The sequence below is a fragment of the Peromyscus maniculatus genome, chromosome 3 (genome assembly GCF_049852395.1).
Source record: "Peromyscus maniculatus bairdii isolate BWxNUB_F1_BW_parent chromosome 3, HU_Pman_BW_mat_3.1, whole genome shotgun sequence".
Lineage (NCBI taxonomy): Eukaryota > Metazoa > Chordata > Mammalia > Rodentia > Cricetidae > Peromyscus > Peromyscus maniculatus.
This window is the reverse complement of record NC_134854.1, coordinates 22949167-22975521: the sequence shown is the minus strand read 5'-3', so window position 1 is coordinate 22975521 and position 26355 is coordinate 22949167. Positions and strand designations below refer to the sequence as shown.

Below are 26355 nucleotides of genomic sequence, written 5' to 3'. Positions count from 1 at the left end.
TAAGCACTTCCAGATTCAGTGGAAATACAAACCCTGACAGAGGACAGCCTTCTTGATGACAAGAAGCATGGCATCAGGAGTAGCTAGCTTACATTTAAGAAGATATAGAGATGGAGCATATATATGTGTATATACTATATATTATTTTCCACTTACGATACCTTTTTACCATGTCTTTCATTTTATTGGCAACAGGTAGCTTTCAAATTCCAAGGTCTAGAACGCCGTTTGAGGCTACTCTGGCTAACAGATACTTGTGAATGAACTTCTGAGATGCCATTCCTTGTACTAGAAATATGTTATACTGCTATGAGGGAGCCACCAATCAGGCAGGGACTGTGGGTGGCCAGAGAAGAGTTCCAGGTGGAGGTTAATCAGAATTAATAGGTTAATAGGTTAATAAGAGGTTAATAGGATTGTGAAGGAGAAATCAGAATAGCCATCTGGAGTGGTTGGGTGAAAATAAGACAGTCTTGGAGGGACCACAGCAAGCACCTGGAACAGGTTGAACAGTAGAGTAAAAAGGTAGGAGTGGAAAAAGAGGGCAAGAGAAATGGCATCTAAATCTAGGTGGGGAACAGTGTACCTTCAAGGAAGGCGAGAAAAGACATTGAGCATCTCACTCGGGGCTTAGAACGGGGTGAATTCAAACAAGGACAGTTTGAAGTTTGTTCCTTTCTCGTTTGCATTCCTAAAGTAAAAATGTGGAGAGGAATTGTGTGTGTGCATCTGTGCAAGCATTGGCTTCAATGGAGAGTGAGGAGCAATGCAATTACTTTCCACAGAAGCTTTTACTAACATCAATGTGAGGTGAGTGTACCTCTGCGGTAGCTTTTAAGTGACAGAAACCTGCCTCAATGACGCCTTCACACACACACACACACACACACACACACACACACACACACTCACACTCTCCCAGAGGAGAGATCTTTGAAACTGCTTGATTAAACTTAATTTTTAATTGTGTGTGTGTGTGTATGTGTGTGTGTGTGTGTGTGTGTGTGTGTGTGTGTGTGTGTAAGAGGAAACAGAGAAAGAAAGAAAGAGAAACAGGTTGTGCATGGCATGTGAGCACAGGTGTCAGTGGTGGCCAGAAGTGCATTAGATCCCCCTCATTCTCAATTTAGGTGGCTGTGAGCTGATGTGGGTGGTGGGAACTCATCCAGGACCTCGGTAAGAACAGTCAGTGCTGTCCACTGCTGAGCTCTCTCTCCAGCACCACTTTTATGTTCTTCTTCATTGTATCTCAGGTGTCATAGTGAAGAAATAATTCAGAAAGGTGATTTAGTTTACACAGACTTTATTGACCATCTGGAGTGTGACTCATAGAAACCAACTGAAACATCTCAACGAAATATGTCAATCAGGGAATGCATATTTAGTATATGGAATGATTGAAGCTTCTGTGGGCCAAGTTCTGTGGTATGGATAATTTCCTGTCCTACAAAGTCTTCTATAACAGATTAGAGAAAAAGAAGCAAACTGTGATTATAGTTAAGCCAATAATGTCATGGAAATGCTATAGACTAGAAAGAGTGAGTACAATAATAGATGTAAATTTACACCTTTGGACTAATGTAACTTCTTAGATCACTTTTATGCCATATGCCAGAGGGCCCTCAATGGAAAATCCTAGGTAGAAGGACACTCTCTCGATGTTCCTTCCACTTCTGAGTGGACCCGAGTACACAGAAGTCACTCGTATTTTTATTTTTGCTTCTGTTCCATATTCTACAGAGATTTCCTTGCCTTCAGCCTGACCATACTGTAGGCGAAGGAGATCTTTGACTTCCCTCTTTTCCCACACTACTCCACTCTGCCAGAAGGAATTTGAATCTTGTACTTCACCGAAGTACCGCTCGATTTTGGCCTTGTGAACAAGACTGTTCAGCCCCTTCTTCTGCCCAAGGTAGAACAGTGTACTTGGCTGCTTGGACCTGCACATGCGCTTGTACTGTTTCCTGAAGGATCGATTCAGGGAGGAGACATACTTTTCTATGAGTGTGGAATCTTGATCTAGCTCTTTGTTTTCTGGCCAGAATAGGAGGCAGGCCAGGAAATAAGGATCAGGATGTGGATGACTTAGTCCCACTTGTTGCAGGACTTCTCGGAGCTTTGTTTTCAGTGTGTTAAATGGCAGGATGTACTTGGAAGTGGGCTTTAGACAACTGAGAATAATGTTGGCCAAAATGAAATTCTGTGTCTCCTTTGTCCGACCTTTGGCCATTTGCTTGGTTAGGCCTTGCTGTAATAGGAAGGTGTAGTCATTCACTATGTTTTCCATGTTGTTAGCCTCTTTATGGTTTGTATTAAGATATTCAAGGAGTCCTGAAAATGTATCTCCTCTCCATGCTTCTATGCGTTTCCTACAATTCTCCTCTAGGAGTAACTGGTTCTCTTTGCCCTGTAACAAATTGGTGTCCATTTGGCAGAAAAGTTCTGCATATTTCTTGAAACACTTGCTGACTTTCCTAATTAGTGAGAGTTCTGTCATTTCTTTTGGGGTGGCCCTTGGTTTTAGAAGACCCATATAATCCAAAAAAAAATCAAAGCATCGTTTTAAATCTGACTGTAAATTCTGTAGGTGGGATGTAAATTTTCTGAGAACATCATAATATTCATCTTTTGGGTCTGAAGGGCTGATCCCCTTTCCAGATAAAAACTGTACCATAGCATCTTGCAACATTTCATTTTCTTTGTGGAAAAGGGGTGTGAGCTGAAGAATCTGGATAGTGTCAAGACCTACTTCTATTTCACCAAAGAACCCTGCTGTGTTGTATGTGTCATATCTTCTTTGGGACTTCTGTGGTGACCAGGCCTCTGTTTCATAGTCTTTACTATCAGTTTGCTGCTGAGACTCTTTGAATGCTTTGGAGGCCTTTTCAGCGATTTCTAGCAAATGTTTTAGATCAGCCACACTAATACTTCCACAGGTCTTATTTTTACCCAACCACTGTTTGATCTCACTTTTGTAAACTTGACCAAGTGTATCTGAAATGTAGGAATTCTTGGGTGCGTTCTTTTTCGCCGAATTTGCCCAGACCAGAGCAGTACTAAAGTTCTTCTTTTTGATATAGAAATGTCTTGCTAAAGCTTGACAAATGAATGCATTTTTTGGGAATCGATTATTTCCTGCAATCAAGATCTTTTCAGTTTCCTCATTTTGCAATTCTTCAATTAATGGAGAAAACAGAGTGTCTGTTTCAGCTCCATGCTCCTTACGTTGTCTTGTAAGCAAGAGAGTTTGCACATCATGCTTAAATTTGTCTCTTCCTATTCCAGAGTCATAGAATACATTCTCTTCTAGTATATTCAATGTAATTTGACACTTGTCCATTCCATAGCTCATTCCCAGTTCTTTTAAACAGCTGATGGCAATCAGAGGGTGAATGAGACGTATACCAGTATATTTCCCATAATCTGAAACTTCTGTTCTGATTAGAAGTGTGGAATAAGTTCCCATGTTGTCTTCTACACTTTTAGGTTTCTTATCTTTCTCGGAGAAAGTGATTGTGGTTCCCAAAAATATTTCACACTGTGATACTGAAATGGTAGAATCTGTAACGCAAGAGTTGAGTAAGGCCAGGTAAGAAATGAGCTGGGCTCTCCTGCTGTGGGTGTCCAGGTCTTTCAGTGTATTCTTCACTACATTTTCTATGTAAGTTTTGTCAAAATTGCCTTTCAAGATCATGAAGGAATAAAAGTTTTCACAGTTCTTATGCTCCTTTTCGATTTCCTGTAGTTTGGCCTCAAAGGCTCTTTGTTCTTTGGTAGAAAGTTGGTATTTTAGTGAAATGCTTTTTGCTAATTCTGCACTTTGATCTGGATTCTGAGATCTTATGCAGTTCAGGATGATTACTAATGTTTTTTTGTATCTCAGACCCTTTTCTGCTATAAAGGAATTGATTGCTTTCTGCAGAATGTAGGCGTTTTCTTGTTCTTCAAAATCATCCACAAGGAGAAGAACAGGAATGTAATCCTGGTGGCTGGTAGCCTTGTAGCTGATCAGCCTGCTTACTTGCTCTCCAATCTCTTCAAAATCAGTTGCTTTGTTTTTCAATACAGCACATCGGAACTTCTGTTTTAAGTCCCAGAGAACATTCATAGCCAACGTAGTGCCTCCACAGCCTGGGTGATGGTACAGGTTGATGACTTTGGCAAATTCAGGTTTAGGAGAGTCTGCACACTGTTGTATTAAAGTAGTAAGTTCTTCATAACTATCCCTTTTCACAAAAGCTGAGGAATAGTGTTCAGAAGAAAAATAGAAGTTCCACCAGGACACTCTGCCTCCTCGATAAAAGTGTTCTTCTCTCGATTTCTTAAATTTTAGGAATTCAGATTCATCTTTCTCTATGTCTGTGTCTCTACATTCATTTTCACAGAGGATTTCTAGTGCAGACAGGATATCTTCCTCCATTTTCTCCAGGATAACTGAGGAGGATCCACAGGAGGGCAAGAATCTTCTTGAAGACTGAATTACTGATTTCAGTTTGAGGATGGTGTTGTTGACCAATTCTATATTTAAAGTGGAAATGCTATGTTCTGCTAAATCCTCTTTGATTTCCAGTCTTACTTGTAGCAGATCACTCCACTGTTGGTAGATACGTGAGTTGACACAGATACACAACATGTTGTCCATTCCATTGAAAACTTGATAGAAAGCACAGAAAGTCTCAATGAGTGGATCTTTCTGGTTTTCTACTGGAGAAAGTAAGAGAAACACCACCAAAACCTTCCCTTTTACCATTATGTTTTCATCTGTGAGAAACGAGATCAGTCTCCTGACCCCAGAAGCTCTTTCTCTCTGCCATAAATGTGGCTCTAGAGGTTGACATGAGTCATTCTGCAAGTCTAATCTGCCATTGCAGAATATCCAGCTGGGCTGCTCATAAAGTTTCAGAGTAGCAATTTTCTCTTCCATGCTAGTTTTTTCTTCATACTGATTGGGTAGGTGGAGGTTTGCGACTCGGCTTTCTCTGTAAGCTTTGGCCACTCCCTTGATCTGAGAGCAAGGATCAAAATCCAGCACAGCAAACAATTTAATTTCCTTTAGGAAATCTAAGTGTTCTATTTGATTTGGGGCACAGTTATTTGTTACAAGAATGTACCAGTCATAGTAAGAGTTATCCAGGGAGCCTTGGTGTCTGGTCAAAAGTTTACCTAGCTTTAGTCCCTCACTCTCCTTCTTAGTCACCATCCTGTCTTCCTCTTCAGCCTCTTTTCTAGATGCTGTCCATGTCTTTAAGTTCTCTTGAAATTTTTTGAACTCTCTATCCCGTTGCTTGGGATTGGCAAGGATATTCTTAGAGCTTGCCCCTTCCCTCACAAACAGTGAAATCTCTTTGCTTTGCTTCCATGTCTTATCTGTGCTACTTTGCATCATAATGTAGAAATACTTTTCTTTACATATAGAATGTTTGGGAATAACATCTACTTCAATGACAAATCTATCAGATGATGTATTGTTCTGTAGTAGGACTTCCACAAACCTTGGTTCCCGAATACATGCCCTGGCTTCTTTGATGTCACTGTCTTCAAAATACTTGGTGATCATTACATTGAAGTGATTAATGAAGACATCTTTACTGGTGACTTTCACACCGACAATTTGTCCATGTGGTTTGTCCTCAACTCCAAAATGGATAGTGCCATTGGTGCGTGAATTCATACAAGCTGATGCAAACCGGAAGACTTCGTTGCTAAACTTCATCTTAATGTCCTCTTCTGTGGCTGTTTCTGTGTTTGTGAGGGCTTTGAATTCATGTACTGGGTCTATGAGATTGAGCGGCCCTGTTTCAGCAACTTGGAGAACAGAATGTTCTATGTAGCGTTTGTCATCATGGAAAGAATCAAAAAGATACGGCATGCAAGACATCTGTTCTGCTTTGGGTTTATCACCTTCTGTGTCTTTAGTCACTATGTCACTTAACACATTTTCTCTTAGAAGACTTGGGTCTTGATCTTTATTCTGTCTCATCACTCTGAGATCGTGATCACTATTCAATGAAATTGATTTCTCTTCCTCATTTTTGGTCTTTTTTTGGTGTTCTTTTATTGAGAGTTTTGTGTTACTAAATTGTCTGGAATCTTGATTTTCACATTCAGGGGAATTATTCAATTTGTTATACTTTCGTTTTATCAGAAGTGCTGGACCCCGTGGCAACCCCATTTCTCTAAGATCCTTTTCAGTTAGTTCCTGAAGAACCATGCCTGTCACCTCTTCATTTAGCAGGATTTGAGCATATTTCTCATCAATGTTAAGATCTTCAGTTATCCATTTTTTCACATCTTCTTTGACCCAGTCTTTGATCAATTCTGGTTGAGTTACTTGTTCATTCATATCAAAGCTTCAAACTTATTCCTTGAAAACATAATACAATAATATTTTAGCATTATATTTTGTCATTGAAAAATCACAGCAAATTATTACTCTATACAAATTATATATAGAAACATGATGTTTTTCAAGAATAACTTAGAACTGCTTGGTAGTCATTTCTAATTATTGTCCATTTCACAGGCAATTGTAATTGTGATTCTGGAATAAGCAGTAGCTGCTAGCTAGGTGACAAACTTTTTGTCTATGATAACTTTCCTTTTCAGACTTCCCTCTGTGGAAGCTGGGATTCTGTAATTTAAAACTAGAGTCTCCAGGAAGAGAATCACTTTTCATTGAATATTTTAAACTTTAAATATATGGACAGCCACTGAAAACCCATATTTAAATTGATCAGCAAATAAGATAATGACTTGAATAGGCCAAAGCAACTCTAAGCATACAGAACAATGTGGTGGTACTGTAATACCTGATCTCAAATTATACCCCAGAGCCATAGTGACAAAAACAACATGGATTTATCACAAGAACAGACTCCTAAACCATTGGAACAGACTCATAGACCAGAGGATCCCAAAATAGGTCCTATCGTCAAAGTAATCTAACTTTCCACCCAAGTGTCAAAATAACACATAGGAAAAGGATAATGTCACTAACAAACACCTCTGGAAAAATTGGACATTCATAGGAAGAAGGTGACTATTTTTAACTCATTGGATAATGCAATTAAAAAGGAATCAAAAGCCTTAATGGAAGATCTGAAATTGACTGAGGAAAACATAGCTATGATATTGCAAGATTTAGGCATATAACTGTTTTGGCAGAAATGATGGTGTTGTAAAAAAGATACTTCAATGTCCACCATCATTTTCTCTAAAGTAAAGTGGTGCTGCCAGGTACAGATGTGTCTCATTGTCATGACAAGCCTTACATTAAAAAAACACTTTCAATGCCATATTCTGTAGTTCTTTGAAAGGTTTGAAGACCATCTGTCTATCTAACATATATCTCTATATGATCTGGAAAACATACCTAACATATCTACATTTTTTGTTGCTGTGAATTACTAACCACTAACCTATGTTCCTGGTCATCCTATATAGTTTAAAATAATAGTTTTGAAACAGCAGAACTTTACCCTACATTTCCAAATGAACCACATAGGCACAATACCTCAAACAAAAATAGAAACATACATACACTATGTTGTAACAAAAATAACCTTAAATATTTATCAATATTCAAAAATCTTTTAAACAAGAATAGAAACATATATAGAGTGTGTTGCAACAAAAATTACCTTAAATTTGTTTCACTATACAAAAGTACAAATACAAAATATTTGAGATCAAGAATTGTCCCTTAGTGTATAGTAGGTTCAATAATCTACCCTAATATTTAAAGTAGATTCAATAATCTACTCCTCTAGCTTATCATTCCTATACACCCTATCTTTTTTCTTTGTTAAAAAGAGATCATTGAATGTAACATAATTTGTATAATTTCTCCTTTTGGCAATACCTATAACAATTAATAAACAACTCCCATAAATAATGACCATCCTTCATAACCCACCAAATGACCAAATACCACCTCTTAGGAATGGAGGTGTTATATCCCCAAACTATTTCCTGTTGTCTGGAAGTGATGATACCCTGAAAAAACTGAAATATTGGCCAATCCAGAGAAAACCAGCTGCAACATTCATTGTCCAGTCTCTGTGTAATGGGAAAGTGCAGAGCTTATCTGAAATCCTGGCTAAAGTGTCCTGTGAGGCTGGAACCCCTCAGCAAGCAGCTTTGAGTTGTCCTAAGCAGTTTGTAACCCAATACTGATCTTAGGGTTTTGGCTGTCCCCTCAATAGCATTACCACAATCCCTATAGAATCATCATTGTGGAGCCCCATCTTCTGTTAGAGACCTCAAAGATCTCTGTTAAGACTGGTCACGGTTCACTGCTGCAAACTTAAACATTTTAAATGTCATATACAAAATGGTCTTATAAATTTTGAGCTAATATATATGCCTATGGAAAGTTTTAAATAGAATAAAACCAAAGGATTGTGAGATTACTGGCAATAGAAAGTCCTTAAATTTTGGTTTTCTTCTGTCCCACATCAGGTAGCTCTTCTGACATAAGACAGGGATTTGAGATTTTCCAAATCCCAAAACATGCTTGGGTTTAGAGATGGAGAGCGCCATATCCCAACCCTAACGGCAGCTTTCAATTTAATTAAATTGGGACAAAAGACCTTTTGCCGTTTATAGTTGTAAATGACAACAGAAACAAATATTTAGGAAGACTTATGAAATTTTATACTATAACATTAGGCCAATTTAACTCTCAGCTATCTCCTCTCTTCATCAGGAAGGCTCTCCTGTTCAAACCTATTCTTTATCAATCTTGATGGTATCTATAGTTTTTCTTTTCCATGGAAACAAAAGCAAAACCTTCCCCCAACATAAAACATATCTTTGTTTCCATTCTGAGTTTAATACATCTTTAAAATATATAGGTTGATTTAATTAATCATTTTTTTTCTATTATCCAAAGTCTCTCTGCAGCTGTTGTTCCATTTTCATTGGCATTTAGGACATTTAAAGTTAATAAAGCATTGTGTAATCTATCTCTGTGTGTTTTTGTTACTCCCTTCTGTTTATTAATCATTCCTTTTAAAGTTTAATTGACCTTTCTATTACTTCTTGTCCTTTGGGGTTGTTGGTATATTTATAATATGCTTTATGTTAACATATTTAAAAAAACTGTTTCATTTTATTAGGCATGTATGGTGGAGCATTGTCAGTCTTAATTTGTACAGGTATCCCCATCATGGCCATTGCTTCTAATAGATGTGTAATTACCAAATCAGCCTTTTCAGAACTCAAAGCAGTTGTCCTTTGAAATCCTGAATATGTATCTATGGTATGGTGTACCTATTTTAATTTTTTTAAATCTGCACAATTAAACACATACATAGGCCAAATTTTATTTCTTTGAGTACCCTTTGGCTTACTTCCTGCAGGTAGTGGAGTTTGGTTATACAAGGAACAAGTAGGACATTTTATTACAATTTCCTTGGTTTGCTGCCAAGTAATGGAAAATTCCTTTTTTAAACCCTTGCTATTAACATAATGTTTTTTATGAAACTCTGAGCCCTTCAACACATTTTCTATTAATAACTGATCAATTTCATTATTACTTTGTGCTAGAGGACCTGGAAGACCCCTATGAGTTCTGACATGTATCATATATATGGGATGATTCCTAACTATTTCCTGTAATTGTATGAATAAAAAATTTAATTTTTACTTATCAGGAATGTGTTCAGCAGTATCAATATGTAAGACAACTCTTCCTGCATATTGAGAGTCAGTAATTATATTAAGAGGTTCTGAAAAATCTAATAATACCATTATAATAGCACATAATTCTGATTTCTGGACTGAATCATAAGGACCTTGAGTCACTTTATTTATTTTTCCTGACTTATAACCTTCCTTTCCTGATTTATTTGCATTAGTACAGAATGTAGCGGCTTCAGAAATTGGGGTACCTTTTACTATATGAGGGAAAATCTAATTTTTTTATAAACTGAAATCTCTTGCTGTTTGGATAATAGTTACTTAGTTCTCCCCAAAAATTACTGCAAGCTCTTTGCCAGTCTTCATTTTCTTCCCATAATGAAGCAATTTTAGCATTAGTAAAAGGCACTACAATTTCTGTTGGGTCCATTCCTGTCAACTGATGAAGTCTTAATTTTCCTTTCAGAATCAAATCAGAAAACTTTTCAACATGTCTTTAATTTTTTACTCTGTTTGTGTGGCAAAATTATCCACTCCAAGATAGTATCTTCCCTCTGCATTAAAGTTTCTGTAAGGGAATGCATAGAGGGTAAAATAACCAGAATGCAATCAATTCTGAATCTAAAGAATCCACATGAGTGTCCTGTAATTTCTTTTCCACCAAAACCAATCTCTCTCAGCTTCAGCTGACAATTCTCTTGGACTATTTAAGTCTTTGTCACCTTTTAAAGTTTGAAACCAAGTACTCAGTTGATTTGTTATTCCAATAGTAGGCTATAGATGGGTAATGTTTTGAAAATCATTAAGAGCCTGCAATTGATCTCTTCTGATTTGCACCTTTTGGGGATGTATTATAACCCTGGTTAACTAATTATTAATTAAATACTAATAGTAATTATTAGAAGCTCCTCTTTGTATTTTTTTCATAAGCAATTTGTAGTCCCAAACAAGGCATAATTTTCTTTACTTCTTCAAACATTTTTACTAAAGTATCTACATTTGAATTAGCTAGTAAAACATTGTGCATATAATGGTAAATTACAGATTGAGGATATTGTACATGAATTATTTTCAAATGATATCTAACAAAATATTGGCACAGGGTGGGGCTGTGTAACAACCCTTGTGGGAGAACATTCCATTGATATTTCTTAATGGGCAGAGAATTGTTATAAGTAGGCACCATGAAGGCAAATTTTTCTCTATCTTTTTATTGTAAAGGTATAGTGAAGAAAGAGTCTTTTAAATTAATAACTATAATAGGCTATCCTTTAGGTAATAGAGCAGGCAGGGGAATCCCAGTCTGTAAAAAGCCCATTGGCTGAATAACATTATTACTAGCTTTTAGCTCTGTTACCCTTCTCCATTTTCCAGATTTCTTTTTAATAATAAATACAGGATAATTCCAAGACTGGTTGATTCTTCAATATGTTGAACATTTAACTGCTCCTGTACCAGCTATTCTAAGACTTGCAATTTTTTCTGATATCAAAGTCCATTGTTCTACCCAAACAGGTTTGTCAGTCAGCCATTTTAAAGGTAGGGCTGTTGGTACTTTTGAAATACCAACAGCTGTGTTGCCTTGCTTATGTACAGCTTGAATGCCCTGGGATTGTCCTTGATAATATCTTTTGATATTTCTCTCAGAAGCATTCTTCACTTTATTGTTTGTTTCTGAGATTGTGGGGGATGTTAAACTGAGTATTCCATTGCCGTAGTAAATCATGTACCCATAAATTCATTGCTATATAGCCACATATGGCTCTCTGTTCTTCTTGCCCTATACATTCAACTCATCTAGTACTTTGTTTTACTTGGAACAAACTGCCAATTACTATAAGCTGAATATTTCGTTCCTGAGGAGGCCAACCTGGATGCCATGATTTTGGCGCAATTATTGTTACATCTGCATCTGTGTTTTCCAAAACCTCAATTTCTAAGTCAAGTCATTTATTCATATTTTTAACTTTGGTCTTTGATCATTTATAGAAATTTGCCAAAGTTGTTTTATGGTTTCTCCTGAAAATTCTGTTTTATCTTCTAAAGTTGTTCTGGCATTCAGATCAGCATGATTTTTAGCAACACAAAGTAAATCATTTAATCATTTTGTGGAGGATTTACCAAATATTGGCAGAAAATGATTGGACTACATTTGATATTGGGCCCTGTGAGAGGCCTAGCATGGTGTTTCCAGATGGCAAAGGGTTACCCTTCTTCTCCTTTGTTAATCTACATTCATTAGTCCAATGCTGATATTTACTATATTTTCTGCATACTCCAGAAGTCTGGGGCCTTCTGTTTGAATTATGTCTAGAATAAACATTATTTCTAGGAGCACCTTGAGTATACTCCCTTTCAGATGACCTTGTCTATTGTAATTAAAACACGTAATCTCTTGATTTTTCTTCATATTTGTAGAAAGCAATGCTCCTATCCAAGTATCATCATTAGAAGTATGGAGGCCAATATCAATTGTATGTTTGATCCATTCTTTATGGATGATCTTGCCTATAAAGGCTTAGTCACCCTTTTACATTCTTCATTAGCATTTTCAAAAGCTAAAATTTTAATTAATATTTTTCTAGTGTCTGATCAGATATTGTTCTATTTACAGCTGATTTTAATCTGTGTAAAAAAAAGTCAGTGAAAGATTATTCTTTGGGGTCTTGTATAATTTTAGTAAATAATTCAATCCTCTTTCCTGACTCTTCAGCCCTGTCCCAAGTATTCAAAGCTGCTATACATCATAGAATCATGGTGTTATCATCCAACATACTGTCTTTGCAAATCAGCATACTGACCCTCAACAAGAATTGGGTCTTGGGAAATCTCATGACCTCTAGCCCTAGCTTGTTGTTCCAGGGCCCAGGCTTCCTTTCTCCAGTAAGTTCTCCATTGTAACTGAGGTCCCTCTTCTAATACTGCTGAAACTATATCCTTGCAGTCTTGTGTAATAATTCTATTCTTAGTTGCCCATGAATTTAACATCTGTCTTACAAAGTGTGAATGCATACCATATGAAAGTACTGCTTCCTTAACTCTCTGTAAGTCTAACATATCTACAGAATTTCAGTTAAATTGTGCCTTGGTGATGCACATCATCTGTGGTTGTCGTTGAACAGTAACTAAATATATTAAAATTGGTGTTCTAATAAACTTAAGCTGTTCCTCTCCAGTTTCACAATGCAATGTTGCGGTGAATTCTGCCCTAAATTCCCCTGTCCGTGCATTTTTCTTTTTATTCATTAGTATATCTTTCCAAGACCTGCATCCTATTAATTCACTTGCCATATTTAGCATAAAAACCCAAGGCTATTATTGATAAGATATTATTTACCACGGTGATAGTATGTGTTATCATTATTATATCACTGTCAGTTTAATCATGAATCTTCTCATATTCTGATCCTAACTTAAGCCTTCTAAGGTAGCAGTATAGAGAGCCCTAGTACCCTGCATTGTTATGTTTCCCATTCTTAATGTAGAAAAAATTCTTTTCAATATTATTTAGTTCTCTCCTGATCTCCTAAAGGATTTCCCAGATCTCTTACCAATTCTGTTTATTTTCTGGGCAAGAGACAGCTGACTGCTAGCAAAGATAAGTCCAGAGGACAGATGCAGCAGAGCTGGCTGACTTGACCCCTCCTTCTGTGTGGTTCTACCACATGTTGGATACCAATTGTGGTTAATTATTTTTATTATCTACAGTGGACTGCCCCTTAAGTAGTGGCTTAAGCAAGGGCCAAGGCCTAAGGGGATTTTGTTCCCTCAGGCACCTGACTCTTTCAAAGCTACTGAGGGAACTTATCTAAATCTAAAAAAACTATGGTTATTGGTTTAGGTGGAATTCTGCTCACTCAGAGAGGCTGAATAGCAAGTAGCTAACCTTTTCCCTTTGCTGGCATCTTCCAAAAAAACCCAACCTCCTTCTCTCAGTCACCACTTAAAAAACACTTGCTACATGTGGTTCCTCCTTACCACTTCCTGTCACCTACTTGCTGACTCAGCCTCCTGCTTGCAGGGTAATTGTATTTGATCAAACACATCTTTGAATTGTTAACTATTCAAAAGCATTAGAAAGAAATGCAATGCACTTTAAAATAATATTCTCCAACAATGACACAGTTCTATATCCCATAGGTAATCAGAGGACTCTAAGTCTCACAGAGGTATTTGCACACCTTTGTTTATTGTTACACTACAACAATAGCTAAGAAATGGAGCCAGCCTAAGTGTACATCCATAGATGAACAGATTTTAAAAATTGTGGTGCACATATACAAATGAATTTTAATTTAGTGGTAAAGAAAAATCATTACATTTACAGGAAAATATATGGAACTTTGAGTGAAGTCACCTAGGCTCAGAAAGACACATGCCACATTTTCTCTCATTTGAGGAACTGGATTTTAATTTTTATAAGGGGTGTGTGTGTGTGTGTGTGTGTGTGTGTGTGTGTGTGTGTGAGAGAGAGAGAGAGAGAGAGAGAGAGAGAGAGAGAGAGAGAGAGAGACTAGAAAGGGAAACAAGAGAAGGAAAGGAGATATTGACAGAGGAGAAGGGGACACAATGGGGAGGTTGTAAGGATCATGTCCTAAATTATGTCACCAGCCTGCGACGGCCTTCCAGCCTAAAAAGCAGACATGCCCTCTCTGTGCCCTCTCTTTCCACACTTTCTCCTTCTGTATTCTCACCCCTCCATACAGTCTTTCTCCACCCCTCCTTCCCCCCCCCCCCGCCCCGCTCTCTCTCAATAAAGCTCTAGAAAGGTAACCATGGCTTGTGACTCTTCTGTCACTGATACGTTCAGCACTCTTCTCTGTCCACGAGTGCCACTGCTTAACCAACATTGGTGCCATTAAGACTCGGATAGACTACGGAGGACCTGCTGTGACTGCTGCCACTTGCCACCTCTTCCCCCATCCAGTGAGACTGCAAGACCACACATGTGCATCCCTCACCTCCGCTGGACCCCCACACAGCTACCACTACTGCTACCACCATGATTCTTCCCCACAGTGAGTCTGCCTTTCTCTCAGCTGTAGTCTGAGCTATATTCTTTGAGACAGATACCCCCCCGGGGGGGGGTTGTCTTCAGGCTGTGCTGACAATGGCAGGCACATTTTTGCTCCTGACAGGGGGTAAATGCTGTCTCAGGTCTACTGTGGACCAACTGCAGCACAGCTGTAGTCCTTCCCATCCCTTGATGAAGAGGATGGTGAACTTGAGCTGATTTATAGATCTCTCTTCACTCCTGGGGATGCCTGAGATTGGAGTCTGATCCCGGTTTGTTATTTTAATTTTTTATTTTTCTCTCAGCTACAGCCATGGGACAAAGGGGCAGATACATTTACCACTTATATTGGCAGATAGGGGCAGGTACTGATAAATCTGGCCACATAACAGCTTTGCAGGAACTTCTGCCAGCAAATAGACAAAAGCCATGGGACAAAGGGGCAGGTACTGGTAAATCTGGCCACATAACACCTTTACAGAAACTTCTGCCAGTGAATGGGCAAATAAAAGAGTTACTTTATCCCCAAGCTTTCTGCTAAAGCTCCCAACTCTTTTCCCTCCCCATTTCTGCCTCTGCCACATGCAACCTTTTCTGTCTGACTTCTGCTGGCAGAGGATAGGCTCAAATGGGCGGGCTTGGGTGGCTTCTATCAACTCTCATCCTAACTCACCTTAACTCCACCTACTCATTCTCAAAACTGCCTTGGGAGACACAGATGGATCTGGAAGTGGCTAAGATTCATACAAATATGTTTACAATAATCAGGATGGCTCTTAAGCAAAAAATCAGCTTATAGCCTCAGACAAGTCTTCCCAAAGGATCGGTTTATAGTCTGCCTCCTGGCAGATCTTCCAAAAGCTGTCCTTAAGCCATCAATCATCAAAAGAAAAGAAGAAGAAGAAGATGAAGAAGAAGAAGAAGAAGAAGAAGAAGAAGAAGAAGAAGAAGAAGAAGAAGAAGAAAAATTCAGGACACAGAGGAAAATCTGTCTCTTGGTCCCTACACCTCCCCAACTAAAACTTAGCATCTGGAGAGCAAGGCTCCTGACCCCACAGGCAAAAAACAAAAAAAGTCATCTGTGGCATTTAAGGTGTGCCAGGGCAGAGATAAAAGCCTGAAAACAAAATTGCCAAGTGCTGGCACTTGCTGACTCCCAAAACCTGTTGGGTCCCTGTTTTAAGTGAGGTAAAATGCCACGGGCTAGCAAGTGCCCTGCCAGGCCATCAACAGCCTTGTTAAAAGTGCTGCCTAGACTGCCGGGCGGTGGTGGCGCACGCCTTTAATCCCAGCACTTGGGAGGCAGAGGCAGGCGGATCTCTGTGAGTTCGAGGCCAGCCTGGGCTACCAAGTGAGCTCCAGGAAAGGCACCAAAGCTACACAGAGAAACCCTGTCTCAAAAAACCAAAAAAAAAAAAAAAAAGTGCTGCCTAGAAAGACAGAGTCAGCTGACTGCCCCCAGGCACCAAAACGCATGAGTACATCAAGCTAAGTCCTCCAGCAGACCTAGGCTTGGCTACAGACATGGCAAAGAACCCAGAACGCAGCAGGGAAGCGATCTGTTTCTTTCCTTCTGGACACCAAAACCACTGACTTGGTCCTGGGAGTTTTGGAATGTCACCTCTCCTTTCTCTGTCATGGGGTGCAGAGGACAGCCTTACCCACCTCACCAGATTTAATTGCACTTTCAGAGTTACTTAATGGAAAAAGATTTCCACCTAAAATAAGAGCTCATTGCATTCCTCCAGATCTACTGCCTGTGTTTCTCATGTGCACACAGACAGGGCCCTGATCTTTGCCTTGTCCCTAATTTCAAAAAAGTAAGTTCTCATGCACCACAAGCTTTTCTCTTCCCAGTTCCCTATTCTAACTCACTGTTCAGCTAATGGTACAGGACCACCACAGAGCTGGAGTCCAGAGATCATCAAGTAAGAAACTGTAGCAGCTAAAAGGTATTTACACCCCCAGACCCAAAAGCATCTGGGCACTACAAAAAGACTTTAATGTAAACATCTGTTACTGTAAGATGCTTTTAACAATTGATCACCTGTCTCCTGGATGCCGAACTAGTAAAGGAAATAGGTGCTTTAAAATAATCTGTCTCTGATAAAGCTTAACATGTTTCAAAATCCATCTGGACAGGCCGGATCTACCTCAGATAAATGTCAACATAAAATAATAATGATTCTTTTCTCTCTAAGATTTTTTTCTGTGTCACCAGCATCTTGTCTCCAGAGCAATGGATGGCAGACAGTATCCCACAACGCCAGTCTACTTCTGAAGACTCCCCTTCCCCATTCCCCCAAGAACCAACCGACATCCAATAGTCAGCTGGAAGCAGCTTTTGAGAGAAATGACGCCCCTATTCCCATCTACCTGCTTTTGTTTTTTTTTTTTTAATAATAAGCAAAAGTCTGGGATGTAAGATTATGTCCTTAATTACATCACCAGCCTGTGATGGCATCCGGCCTAAAAAGCAGGCATGCCCTCTATGCACTCTCTCCTTCCGTATTCTTCCCCCTCCACAGGTCTCTCTCCCTCTCCCTCTTTCCCTCTCCCTCTCCCTCTCTGTCTCTCTCCCCCCCTCTCTCAATAAAGCTCTAGAAAGGTAACCATGGCTGGTGACTCTTCCATCACCAATACATTCAATACACTCTCCTCCATTGGCGTGGCCACTGCTTAACCGACAGAGGTGACAGAACACACATGACAGGAAGTGGAGAGAGGGCTACCAGGGGGTCTGAGAAAGCCAGCAGCAGAGGACAAGGAGGATCAGGCAGACTGCTGGGGAGGGGAATCAACGTAAACTAAGTATATAAAAATGCCGTCATGAAACAAATCACTTTGTGTGCTGATTCAACAAAACTAATTTTCAAGATATTTAAGGAAGGTCTGTTTAATTAATGTATGAACCATTAGTTATAAAGTCTAATAGAATATCAATTTAGTGTAACTGTGTTTAGCATTTCTTGCAAAAACTCACCCAGAGTCTCTCTCTCTCTCTTCAAAGCCTCACAAGGGAACTAGAGAAGAACTGAGGCTTGAGAATTCAGAGCTGGGATGGGCCAAAGAGGGAAATAAACCAGCGATGGGTAGAATATTTATCAGAATGAATCCCAGAGGCCGTAGCCTTCCAGCGACTGAGGAGCTTCCACCGGCTTTGTTAAATTTCTCCCTGGTTGTCTTAATGCCTTGGATTCTCTTATTTTTGGATTCAATCTGAGGTCATTACCAGTCCTAAGCTAAATAAGGCTATGAGCAATAGGCACAGCAAGCCCTGTAAATATATTTCAGATGATGAACTCTCTTCCTTTGGGATGCAGTTGGGTATGTTCCATGAAACATAGTGTATGTATTTTACTCAGAGGTTGGTGCTTGCCTCCTTTTATTCACTCAGTAAGAAGTTCACGAGTATCTATTATGTACTAGGCATGATGTTCAAGAAAATTAGTGCTTACTCAAATCTATGTGAAGTTTTTTTATGATACTCATACTCTGTTTTTTTTGGGGGGGGTTGTTGTTATTCTTTTTTCAAGACAGGGTTTCTCTGTGTAGCTTTGGAGCCTGTCCTGGAACTCACTCTGTAGACCAGGATGACCTTGAAGTAACAGAGATCCACCTGCCTCTTGAGTGCTGGGATTTAAGGCATGCAATGCCACTGCCCAGCTTTTTAGGTTTACTTATACTCTTGTTAAAAGAATTAAAAATGTAAGTCATACAAGTTACCCAACCTCCTTAAAGATGTTCACAGTAATAAGCTGTGGTAGGTGCAAGACACCAGAAGGGACATCGCACTGGGATCTGTAAGGAGGGTGATCTATGAGTAGGAGAAAGTGTGAGCCTGGCTTATGTGCAGTTAAAGGTGGGAGGGAGGAGGGAAACAAGCCTTGGAGGCTGATGGAAGGAGCTGAGTGATGGTCTATCTAGGCTCCCACGGGTCTGCTTGGTAGTTCTAGGAACGGTATGTGTGCTCTAGCAGTGGACAGTCTCCTCTGAACCAGGGGTCAAGGCATTGGATTGCTCTGGCGTTGTGCAGGACAAAGAAATGCAGACCAGTAGCTGACTCTTCAGCCTGGAGACTGAGGGGCCCACCCCTGACTCTCCTATTTCTCTATATACATCCACAGTGCCCATGTTCTGGCTTGCATCTAGTGTTTCAAATATTTGAGAGGACTGGGAAACTGTTACGGGATGGGAGTGGGCTGATTTGGCAGAAGTAGGTCACCATGAACAGGCCCTTGAAGTTTAATTCTGGCCCCTAGTTCCTGCTTTCATCTCTGCCTCTGCTGTAGACTCCTACCTCTGCAAGGTCCTGACTAAGAACATGAATCCAAATAAATCTCTGAAACTGTGAGCCCAAATATACATTCTTTTAAACTCTTTCTGTTAGGATTTTGTTAGAGCAACATAATAACAGTTAAATCAGTCATCTTGGGTAATACTGAGGAAAGGGGCCTTGCTATACCCATTTATCAGCATCAGATAGCACTAATAGTATAGGCAGATATTCAATATATTCTTAAAGGTTTTTACCAAAAGGAGGCTGATTTAAAAATTATTCTCCTTTATATGGGACATTGAAAATATAAATCTCATATTATTTTAGACTTCAGTCTGTTGTGCGTCTGGGGAGATGGCTTAGTGGGGAATTTGTCCCAACAACCACATAAACAGTTGGGCTCTCACCTGCAATCCAAGCACTGGGTGAGTGGAGACAGGAGAATCCTGAAGTTTGTTGGTCAGACCATCTAGTTTAATTAATGTGCCTCAGATGCAGTCAGAGGCCCTGTCTCAGAAGCCAATGTGGAGAGAAAATGAAGATACTTGATGTCAACTTCTGACTTCTAAACTCAGGGGCATAAGTATGGGCAAGCAAACATGCACAAACTTGCATATACAATGATTTATTGAATAAATAGACAATCAAAAACCAAGAATAAAACATCCACTCAAGAAAGACAAGACCAGCTATCAGCACCTAAATTTACAGTGATCCAAAACTCAGATGCCTAGATATCAGCATAAAAACACAATCAATAATAGCTGGGACAATGTGTCTTAAGTAGAACCCAACAATCCTATTACAGAAGGCCTTGATAAATGCTATATAGTTGAAGCACAAGAAAGGACTTCAAAATAGTTACTTGAGTATGCTCAAGGACCTTAGAAGGGAGATGTATAAATCTCTTAATGAAATCCATGAAAACACAAACATTGAAATGAAATGAAAGTGGAAATGGAATCCTTAAAGAAAACCTAAACTGATGTAAACCTGGAAATGAAAAATTTAGGAACTGATACAGGAAGCTCAAAGGCAAGTTTCACCAACCAAATACCAGAACTGGAAGAGAGACTGTCAGGCATTGAAGACAAGATAGAAGAAATTAAAACCTTGGTCAAAGAGAATGTTAAATATAAAACACACAGGAAATCTGGGACCCTATTGAAAGAACAAATCTATGAATAATAGGAATAGAAGAAGGAAAAGAAAACCAGAAAAGGGCACATAAAATGTTTTCAACAAAACCATGGAAGAAAATTTCCCTAACCTAAGGAAAGATGTGTCTATCAAGGTATAAGAAGCATACAGAACACTAAATAGACTGAATCAGAAAAGAAATTTCCCATGACATGTAATAATTAAAACATTAATGTAAAGAACAAAGGAAGAATGTGAAAAGCTTCAAGGGAAAAACACCAAGTAACATATGAATGTAGACCTATTAAAATAATATTCCAGTTTTCAATGGAGACTCTAAAAGCCAGGGGGACTTAGAGATCACAGATGCCAGCCCAGACTATTATAACCAGCAAAACTTGCAATAACAATAGAAGGAGAAAGATATTCCAATATAAAACAAATATAAGTGGCATCTATCTACAAACCCAGTTGTACAGAAGATGCTAGAAGGTGATTAACCTGCAAGGCTAACCATGGAAAACGCAAGAAATAATCACCTCAGACCAGCAAATTAAATAAAGCGGTGTTGCTCAAATCTTAAATGTCTTATTAGTAAAATGCCCAGAGCCAGATATTGGGGTGAAAGCTGAAAGATTAGAGAAGCAGAACAAGCCAGCCATTAGATTACCGCTACAAAATCCTCAGCCTCAAGAGAGAGAGTTCCTGTTTCCTTATCCCTTATATACATTTCTGTGTCCTGCCACATTACTTCTTGGGATTAAAAGCCTGTGTCACCAAGGCCTGGCTCTGTTTTTCTCATGTAGTCCAGTGTGGCCTTGAACTCACAGAGATCCAGACAGATCTCTACCACCCAAGTGATAGCATTATAGGTGTGTGTTACCACTGCCTGAACTCTATGTTAATCTAGTGGCTGACTGTGTCCTCAGTCACTTGATTTATTGGGTACACAATATATCACCACAAATGGGGGAACCCACACCAGAACAACAAAATAATGCTGTTTTAGTTATAATTACTATGATGAAACATGATGTCTAAAGCAACTTGGGGAGGAAGGGGTTCATGTGAGTTACACGTCCACATCACTGTTTGCCAATGAAGGAAGTCAGGACAGAAATTCATACAGAGGAGGAACCTGGAGTCAGGAGCTGATGCAGAGGGCATGAAAGAGAGCTGCTTACTGCTTACTGGCTTGCTCCTCATGGCTTTCTCAGCCTGGTTTTTTTTTTTTTTTTAATATAACCTAGTACCACCAGCCTGGGAGTCACACTACCTATAATGGGTTGCGACATCCACCTTCAATCATTAATTAAGCGAATGCCCTGAAGGCTTGCCTGGAGCCTCATCTTATGGAGGCATTTTCTTAAGTAAGGCTCCTTCATCTCTGGTGACTCTAACATGTGTCAACTTGGTGTAAAACTAGCTAGCACAAATGGAAATCAATGAACACTATTCATAGAAGACTCTTAATACCAATGGTCTCAAACCCCAATAAAAAAGATACAGACTAATGTAATGGATAGAAAAACAGGATTCCTCCTTCTGCTATGTCCAAAATATATAAATTTATACCAAGGATAAACATCACCTCAGTGTATAAGGATGGAAAAAGATATTCCCAGAAAATAGACCCTAGGATTAAGCTGGTATAGCCATTTTAATATCTGACAAAATAGACTTCAAACCAAAACTATTCATGTGAGTTAGGGACAGACAGTACAAACTCATCAAATAAAAAGAAAATCTACCAAATCTAAACATCAAAAACAAGGGCACCCAAATTCATAAAAGAAAAAAATATATTACTAAAATCACATATTGACTCACACACTAATAGTGGGTGAATTCAATAACTCACTCTCACCAATAGACAGGTTATCCAGACAAAAACTAAACAGAGAAATGTTGGATAAATAACATCATAAACTAAATGGACCTAATGTATATTTACAGAACATTTCAGCCACACAAAAAGAATATACCATCTTTGTAACACCTCATGGAACTTTCTCCAAACTGACCACAGACTCAGACACAAAGCAAGTCTCAACAGATACAAGAAAACTGAAATAGCATCCTGCATTCTATCTGATCACCATGGATTAAGGTTTGGATTCAGCAACAGAAAGCTTACACACTCATGGAAACTGAACAACTGAATTAAAAATGGGTCAAGTCAGAAATTAAGAAATTAAATACATTTTAGAATGGAATAAAAATGAAAACACAACATACTCAAAGTTACGGGATACAATGAAGGCAGTTATAAGAAATAAGTTCATAGCACTAAGTGCTTACATTTAAAAAAGTTGAGAGAGCTAGCTCACCTTTATAACTTAATAGCACACCTGAAAGCTCTAGAACAAACAGAAGAAATAATCCAAAAGGAATAGTTGGCAAAAATAATCAAACTCAGGGTTGAAATCAATAAAATAGAATCAATCAATCAAACAAACAATAAACAATACAGTCAAGGAAGCAGAGTTGATTCTTTGAGAAAATCAATAATATTAACAAATAATTAAACACAGAGTGAGAATATTCAAATTAACAAAATTTAGAGACAAAAAGAGGGACATAACTACAGACATGGAGGAAATTCAGAGAATCATACAAACAAACATTAAATGCCTGGTCTCCACAAAACTGGAAAATCTAAAAGAAATGGACAATTTTCTTGACATATAACAACTAACAAAGTTAAATCAAGATCAATCAAATGATTTAAATAAGCCTATAACCCCTAATGAAATAGAAGCAGTAATTAACTCTCCTAATCAAAACAAGCCCAGGGCCAGACAGTTAAAAGGAGAATTCTGCAGACTTTCAAAGAAGAATTAACACCAATCTCCTTGCATTATATCTTAAAATAGAAACAAGGAACATTGCCCAGTTCTTTATACAAGTCCACAGTTACCCTGATACCTACATCACATAAAGACCCAATAAAATAAGAGAATTACAGGTTAATTTTACTTATGAACATAGATGCAAAAATTCTCAATAAAATATTTGCAAACAAAATCCAAGGACACATAAAATAGATCATGCACCATCATCAAATTGGCATCATTCAAGAGATCAAGGAATGGTTTAATATACATATATACATACATACACATATATATGTATATATGTATATATATAACCCACCATATAAACATACTGAAAGAGAAATTCCACATGATCATCTCATTAGATGTAGAAAAGGCCTTTGACAAAATCCATTTATTTGATGATAAAAGTCCTAGAGAGACTAGGGATACAAGGGATATATCTTAAAATAATACAAACATCCTGTTAGCTTGCCCCACCTTATGCAGATGACAGCTTCTTGCTTCCCCTCACCCTGCAGGAACTATATAAACCCTCCTGGAGAAAAATAAAGTTGCACCTTGATCAGAATCTTGACTTGGTGTATTTCCTTGTATCTCCTGTCTCTATCATTCTGTCCTTAGGGTGGTCTAGAACCACGTTGTAGCCCTGCAGACCAAGGCAGAGATGGAAGAGCAGATCTCTGGCATTGAACATACCATAGAAGAAATAGATTCATCAGTCAAAGAAAACACCTGACCCAGGCTACTTCTTGTCAGTTTGGTTGCAGTGGTGATAAAAGTCACCATGCAAACTGCAAACCTATGGTAAGCATTCTACTAAATGGGAACAAGAAAATAAGACAAGGGTGTACACTTTCCCCACTCTTATTTTTTTTTAAACACAATTTCTTATTGATTTTTGGGGGAATTTCACATCATGCACCCCAACACCATTTATCTCCTAATCCCTCCAAGTCTGTCTGCCCTTGTAGTGTCCCTCCAAAGGAAAACTTAAAAAGAAATAATAAAATACAAATAAGAATGCTAATTAAACAAACAAATGTAAAACAAAACCCCAAACCCAAACAACAACAAAAAAGCAAACAATGTTTTTCTGCCTCTCTATCGCCTCTTCATTCCTCACAGTGGCCTTGGGAGCTGCCATGTATGATATAGTCTACCCTTTTGTCCAAACAGCTTCACTTGCAAATGTTCATTGTGTAATGTGTTGTTGGTCTCATTCAAGGCTTCTGGTACACCATCAATGGTACACATCCTGCTGTTTCCATGAATCATCAAGATCCTGTGGCTATGGTTCTACAAAACCAGTCCCTTCACAAGCTCCAGCAGGCCACAGATTTGGTAGATGTTTGGGAGTGCCAACTCAAGGCCCTGGATGTGTGCCTGGGTGGTAGCCAAGCTGGTTAGTTCAGGCTTTTGGGATTACTGCCCTCAGGTGTGGGGAAAGGCCAGTTCTCTCACACCCATAGACGAGGGGTGGGGTCAGCTCTCTGGTGAGGTGGGAGGCTCTCCCTGGGCCAGTGAGGGTCAGGGCCAGTTCAGGGTGGCCATTGTATTTCAAAACATGGTTCAGCACATGGTTTTCATGGGCCCCTGTGGTAACATGGGCAATGGATATCAACACCAATCCCAGCTTCAGTGGGACTACAGACACAGACATGGTTATCAGCAGCCGCTTGGACCTGGATGTCACCTGGTGGCAGCAGTACAGGTCTCTCAGATCAGCATGGGCCCAGCAGTATCTTGGTTCCTGGTCTTCGATATGGTCCTAAGTAGTGTCTTAGATCACAAGCAGTCACTTGGCCTTCAAGACCAAGGAAGACACAGATATCAACACAGACCCTGGCTGCAGTAGGGCCACAGACCCAGACACAGTCTTTGGCAGCAGCCCGGGGCCCAGTTGACATCATGGCCCCAGGGGCAGCACAGGCCCTCAGATTGGCATGACCCTGGCAACAGCATGCCCCTTGGAACCCTACATGGCCACAGGTGATAGTCCAGAACCTGGGCATTAATGTGGCTATGTGAAACACAGGGGCAACATGGGCCATGGGTATCTACACAGACTCTAGCTGTGGTTGGACCATGGACCCCAACATGGTCCTTGGCAGAAGCCCAGGCCTGGATGTCACTATGGGGCTGGGTGGCAGCACAGGTTACTCAGATTGGCATTACCATGTTGCAGGGTGGCCATCAGATACCAACGTGGTACCAGGAGGTAGCCTAGGACTTTGGTGGTAACAGGAGCCATGGACATCAATATAGACTGTAGCTGGAGCAGGGTTCTGGACCCAGACATGGCTCCTGGCAGCACCCCAGGTCTAGACATCACTATGGACCAGGGTGGCATGCAGTTCTCCCATGCCATCCTGTTCCTCATTGTGACCTTCACCTCTTCATATCTGCCGCTCTCCACAGAACGTGAACCATTTCATCCATTCTGGACCCCCCTCCCTCTTTCTCTCATACTCCGCCATATATTTGTTCACCATAATAATGCCCAACCTCTCAGACTTTGGGTAGGTCTGTGCTTTCTTCTGGGCACCCAGGGCAGGCAGCCTCAGGTGCGTATGCCTATTCTCCTCACTCTTATTCGCTTTAGAAGAACTATCTAAATATGAAAATATTTGAACTAGATATACTATTTCTGTCACATAATAAAAAAGAATCAAAGTTAAATGTACAATAAAGATTTCTATACACATGTAATTGACATGGCAATAATCACAACAGAGAAGTTAACAAATCGGCCAAGATATCCAATCTCTCACAAATGGATAAAGAATATTATCTTAGTGTTTCTATTGTTGTGAAGAGATTCCATGAACTCTTATAATGAAACATTTAATTGTGGTGGCTTGCTTATAGTTCAGAGGTTTAGTCCATTATTGTCATGGAATGACATGGTGGCATGCAGGCAGATGGTGCTGGGGAAGGAGCTGAGAGTCCTACATCTTGACCAACAGACAACAAAAAGTGAACCAAGACACTGGGTGTAGCTTAACCATAGGAGATCTCAAAGCCCACCCCCAGGAAGACACACTTTCTCCAACAAGGCCATAATTCCTAATAATGCAACTGCTTATGAGCATATGAGAGCCTATATATATATGATAGTGAAATATGCAGTCACATAACAAAATTATGTCAGTTGCAGAAAATGGGTAGAACTGGAGATGGCTAAGTTAAACAAAGTTAAGTCAGAAATATCATAGAGGAATGGAACAGTGGGGAAAGGCAGCCCACCTCATGTCAGTCAGGAAGCAGAGAGGGAGAGGGAATCAGAGAGGAAGAGTCTGGTAGATGTAATAAACTCTTCAAAGCATGCCTCTACTAACATTCTTCCTATAATTAGGTCATTTCTTTAGTTTGTACCAATAAGGCTATCAAACCACAAATCTATCAATGGATTAATCTATGCATTAGTTCACAGTCTGAAT

At 39.3% G+C, this 26355-nt stretch overlaps 1 protein-coding gene across 1 annotated transcript in view; it reads right to left on the bottom strand.

Annotated features, from left to right (window-relative positions):
* Positions 1 to 1302: 1302 nt before the first annotated feature.
* LOC102914996 (sterile alpha motif domain-containing protein 9-like) overlaps positions 1303 to 26355 on the bottom strand; it is a 26292-nt gene continuing 1239 nt past the window's right edge. The window contains exon 2 of the mRNA XM_076566236.1: positions 1303 to 6364. Coding sequence (XP_076422351.1) covers positions 1589 to 6343 — 4755 coding nt within the window. The 5' untranslated portion in view covers positions 6344 to 6364 and the 3' untranslated portion in view covers positions 1303 to 1588. The remainder of the gene's footprint in view (positions 6365 to 26355) is intronic.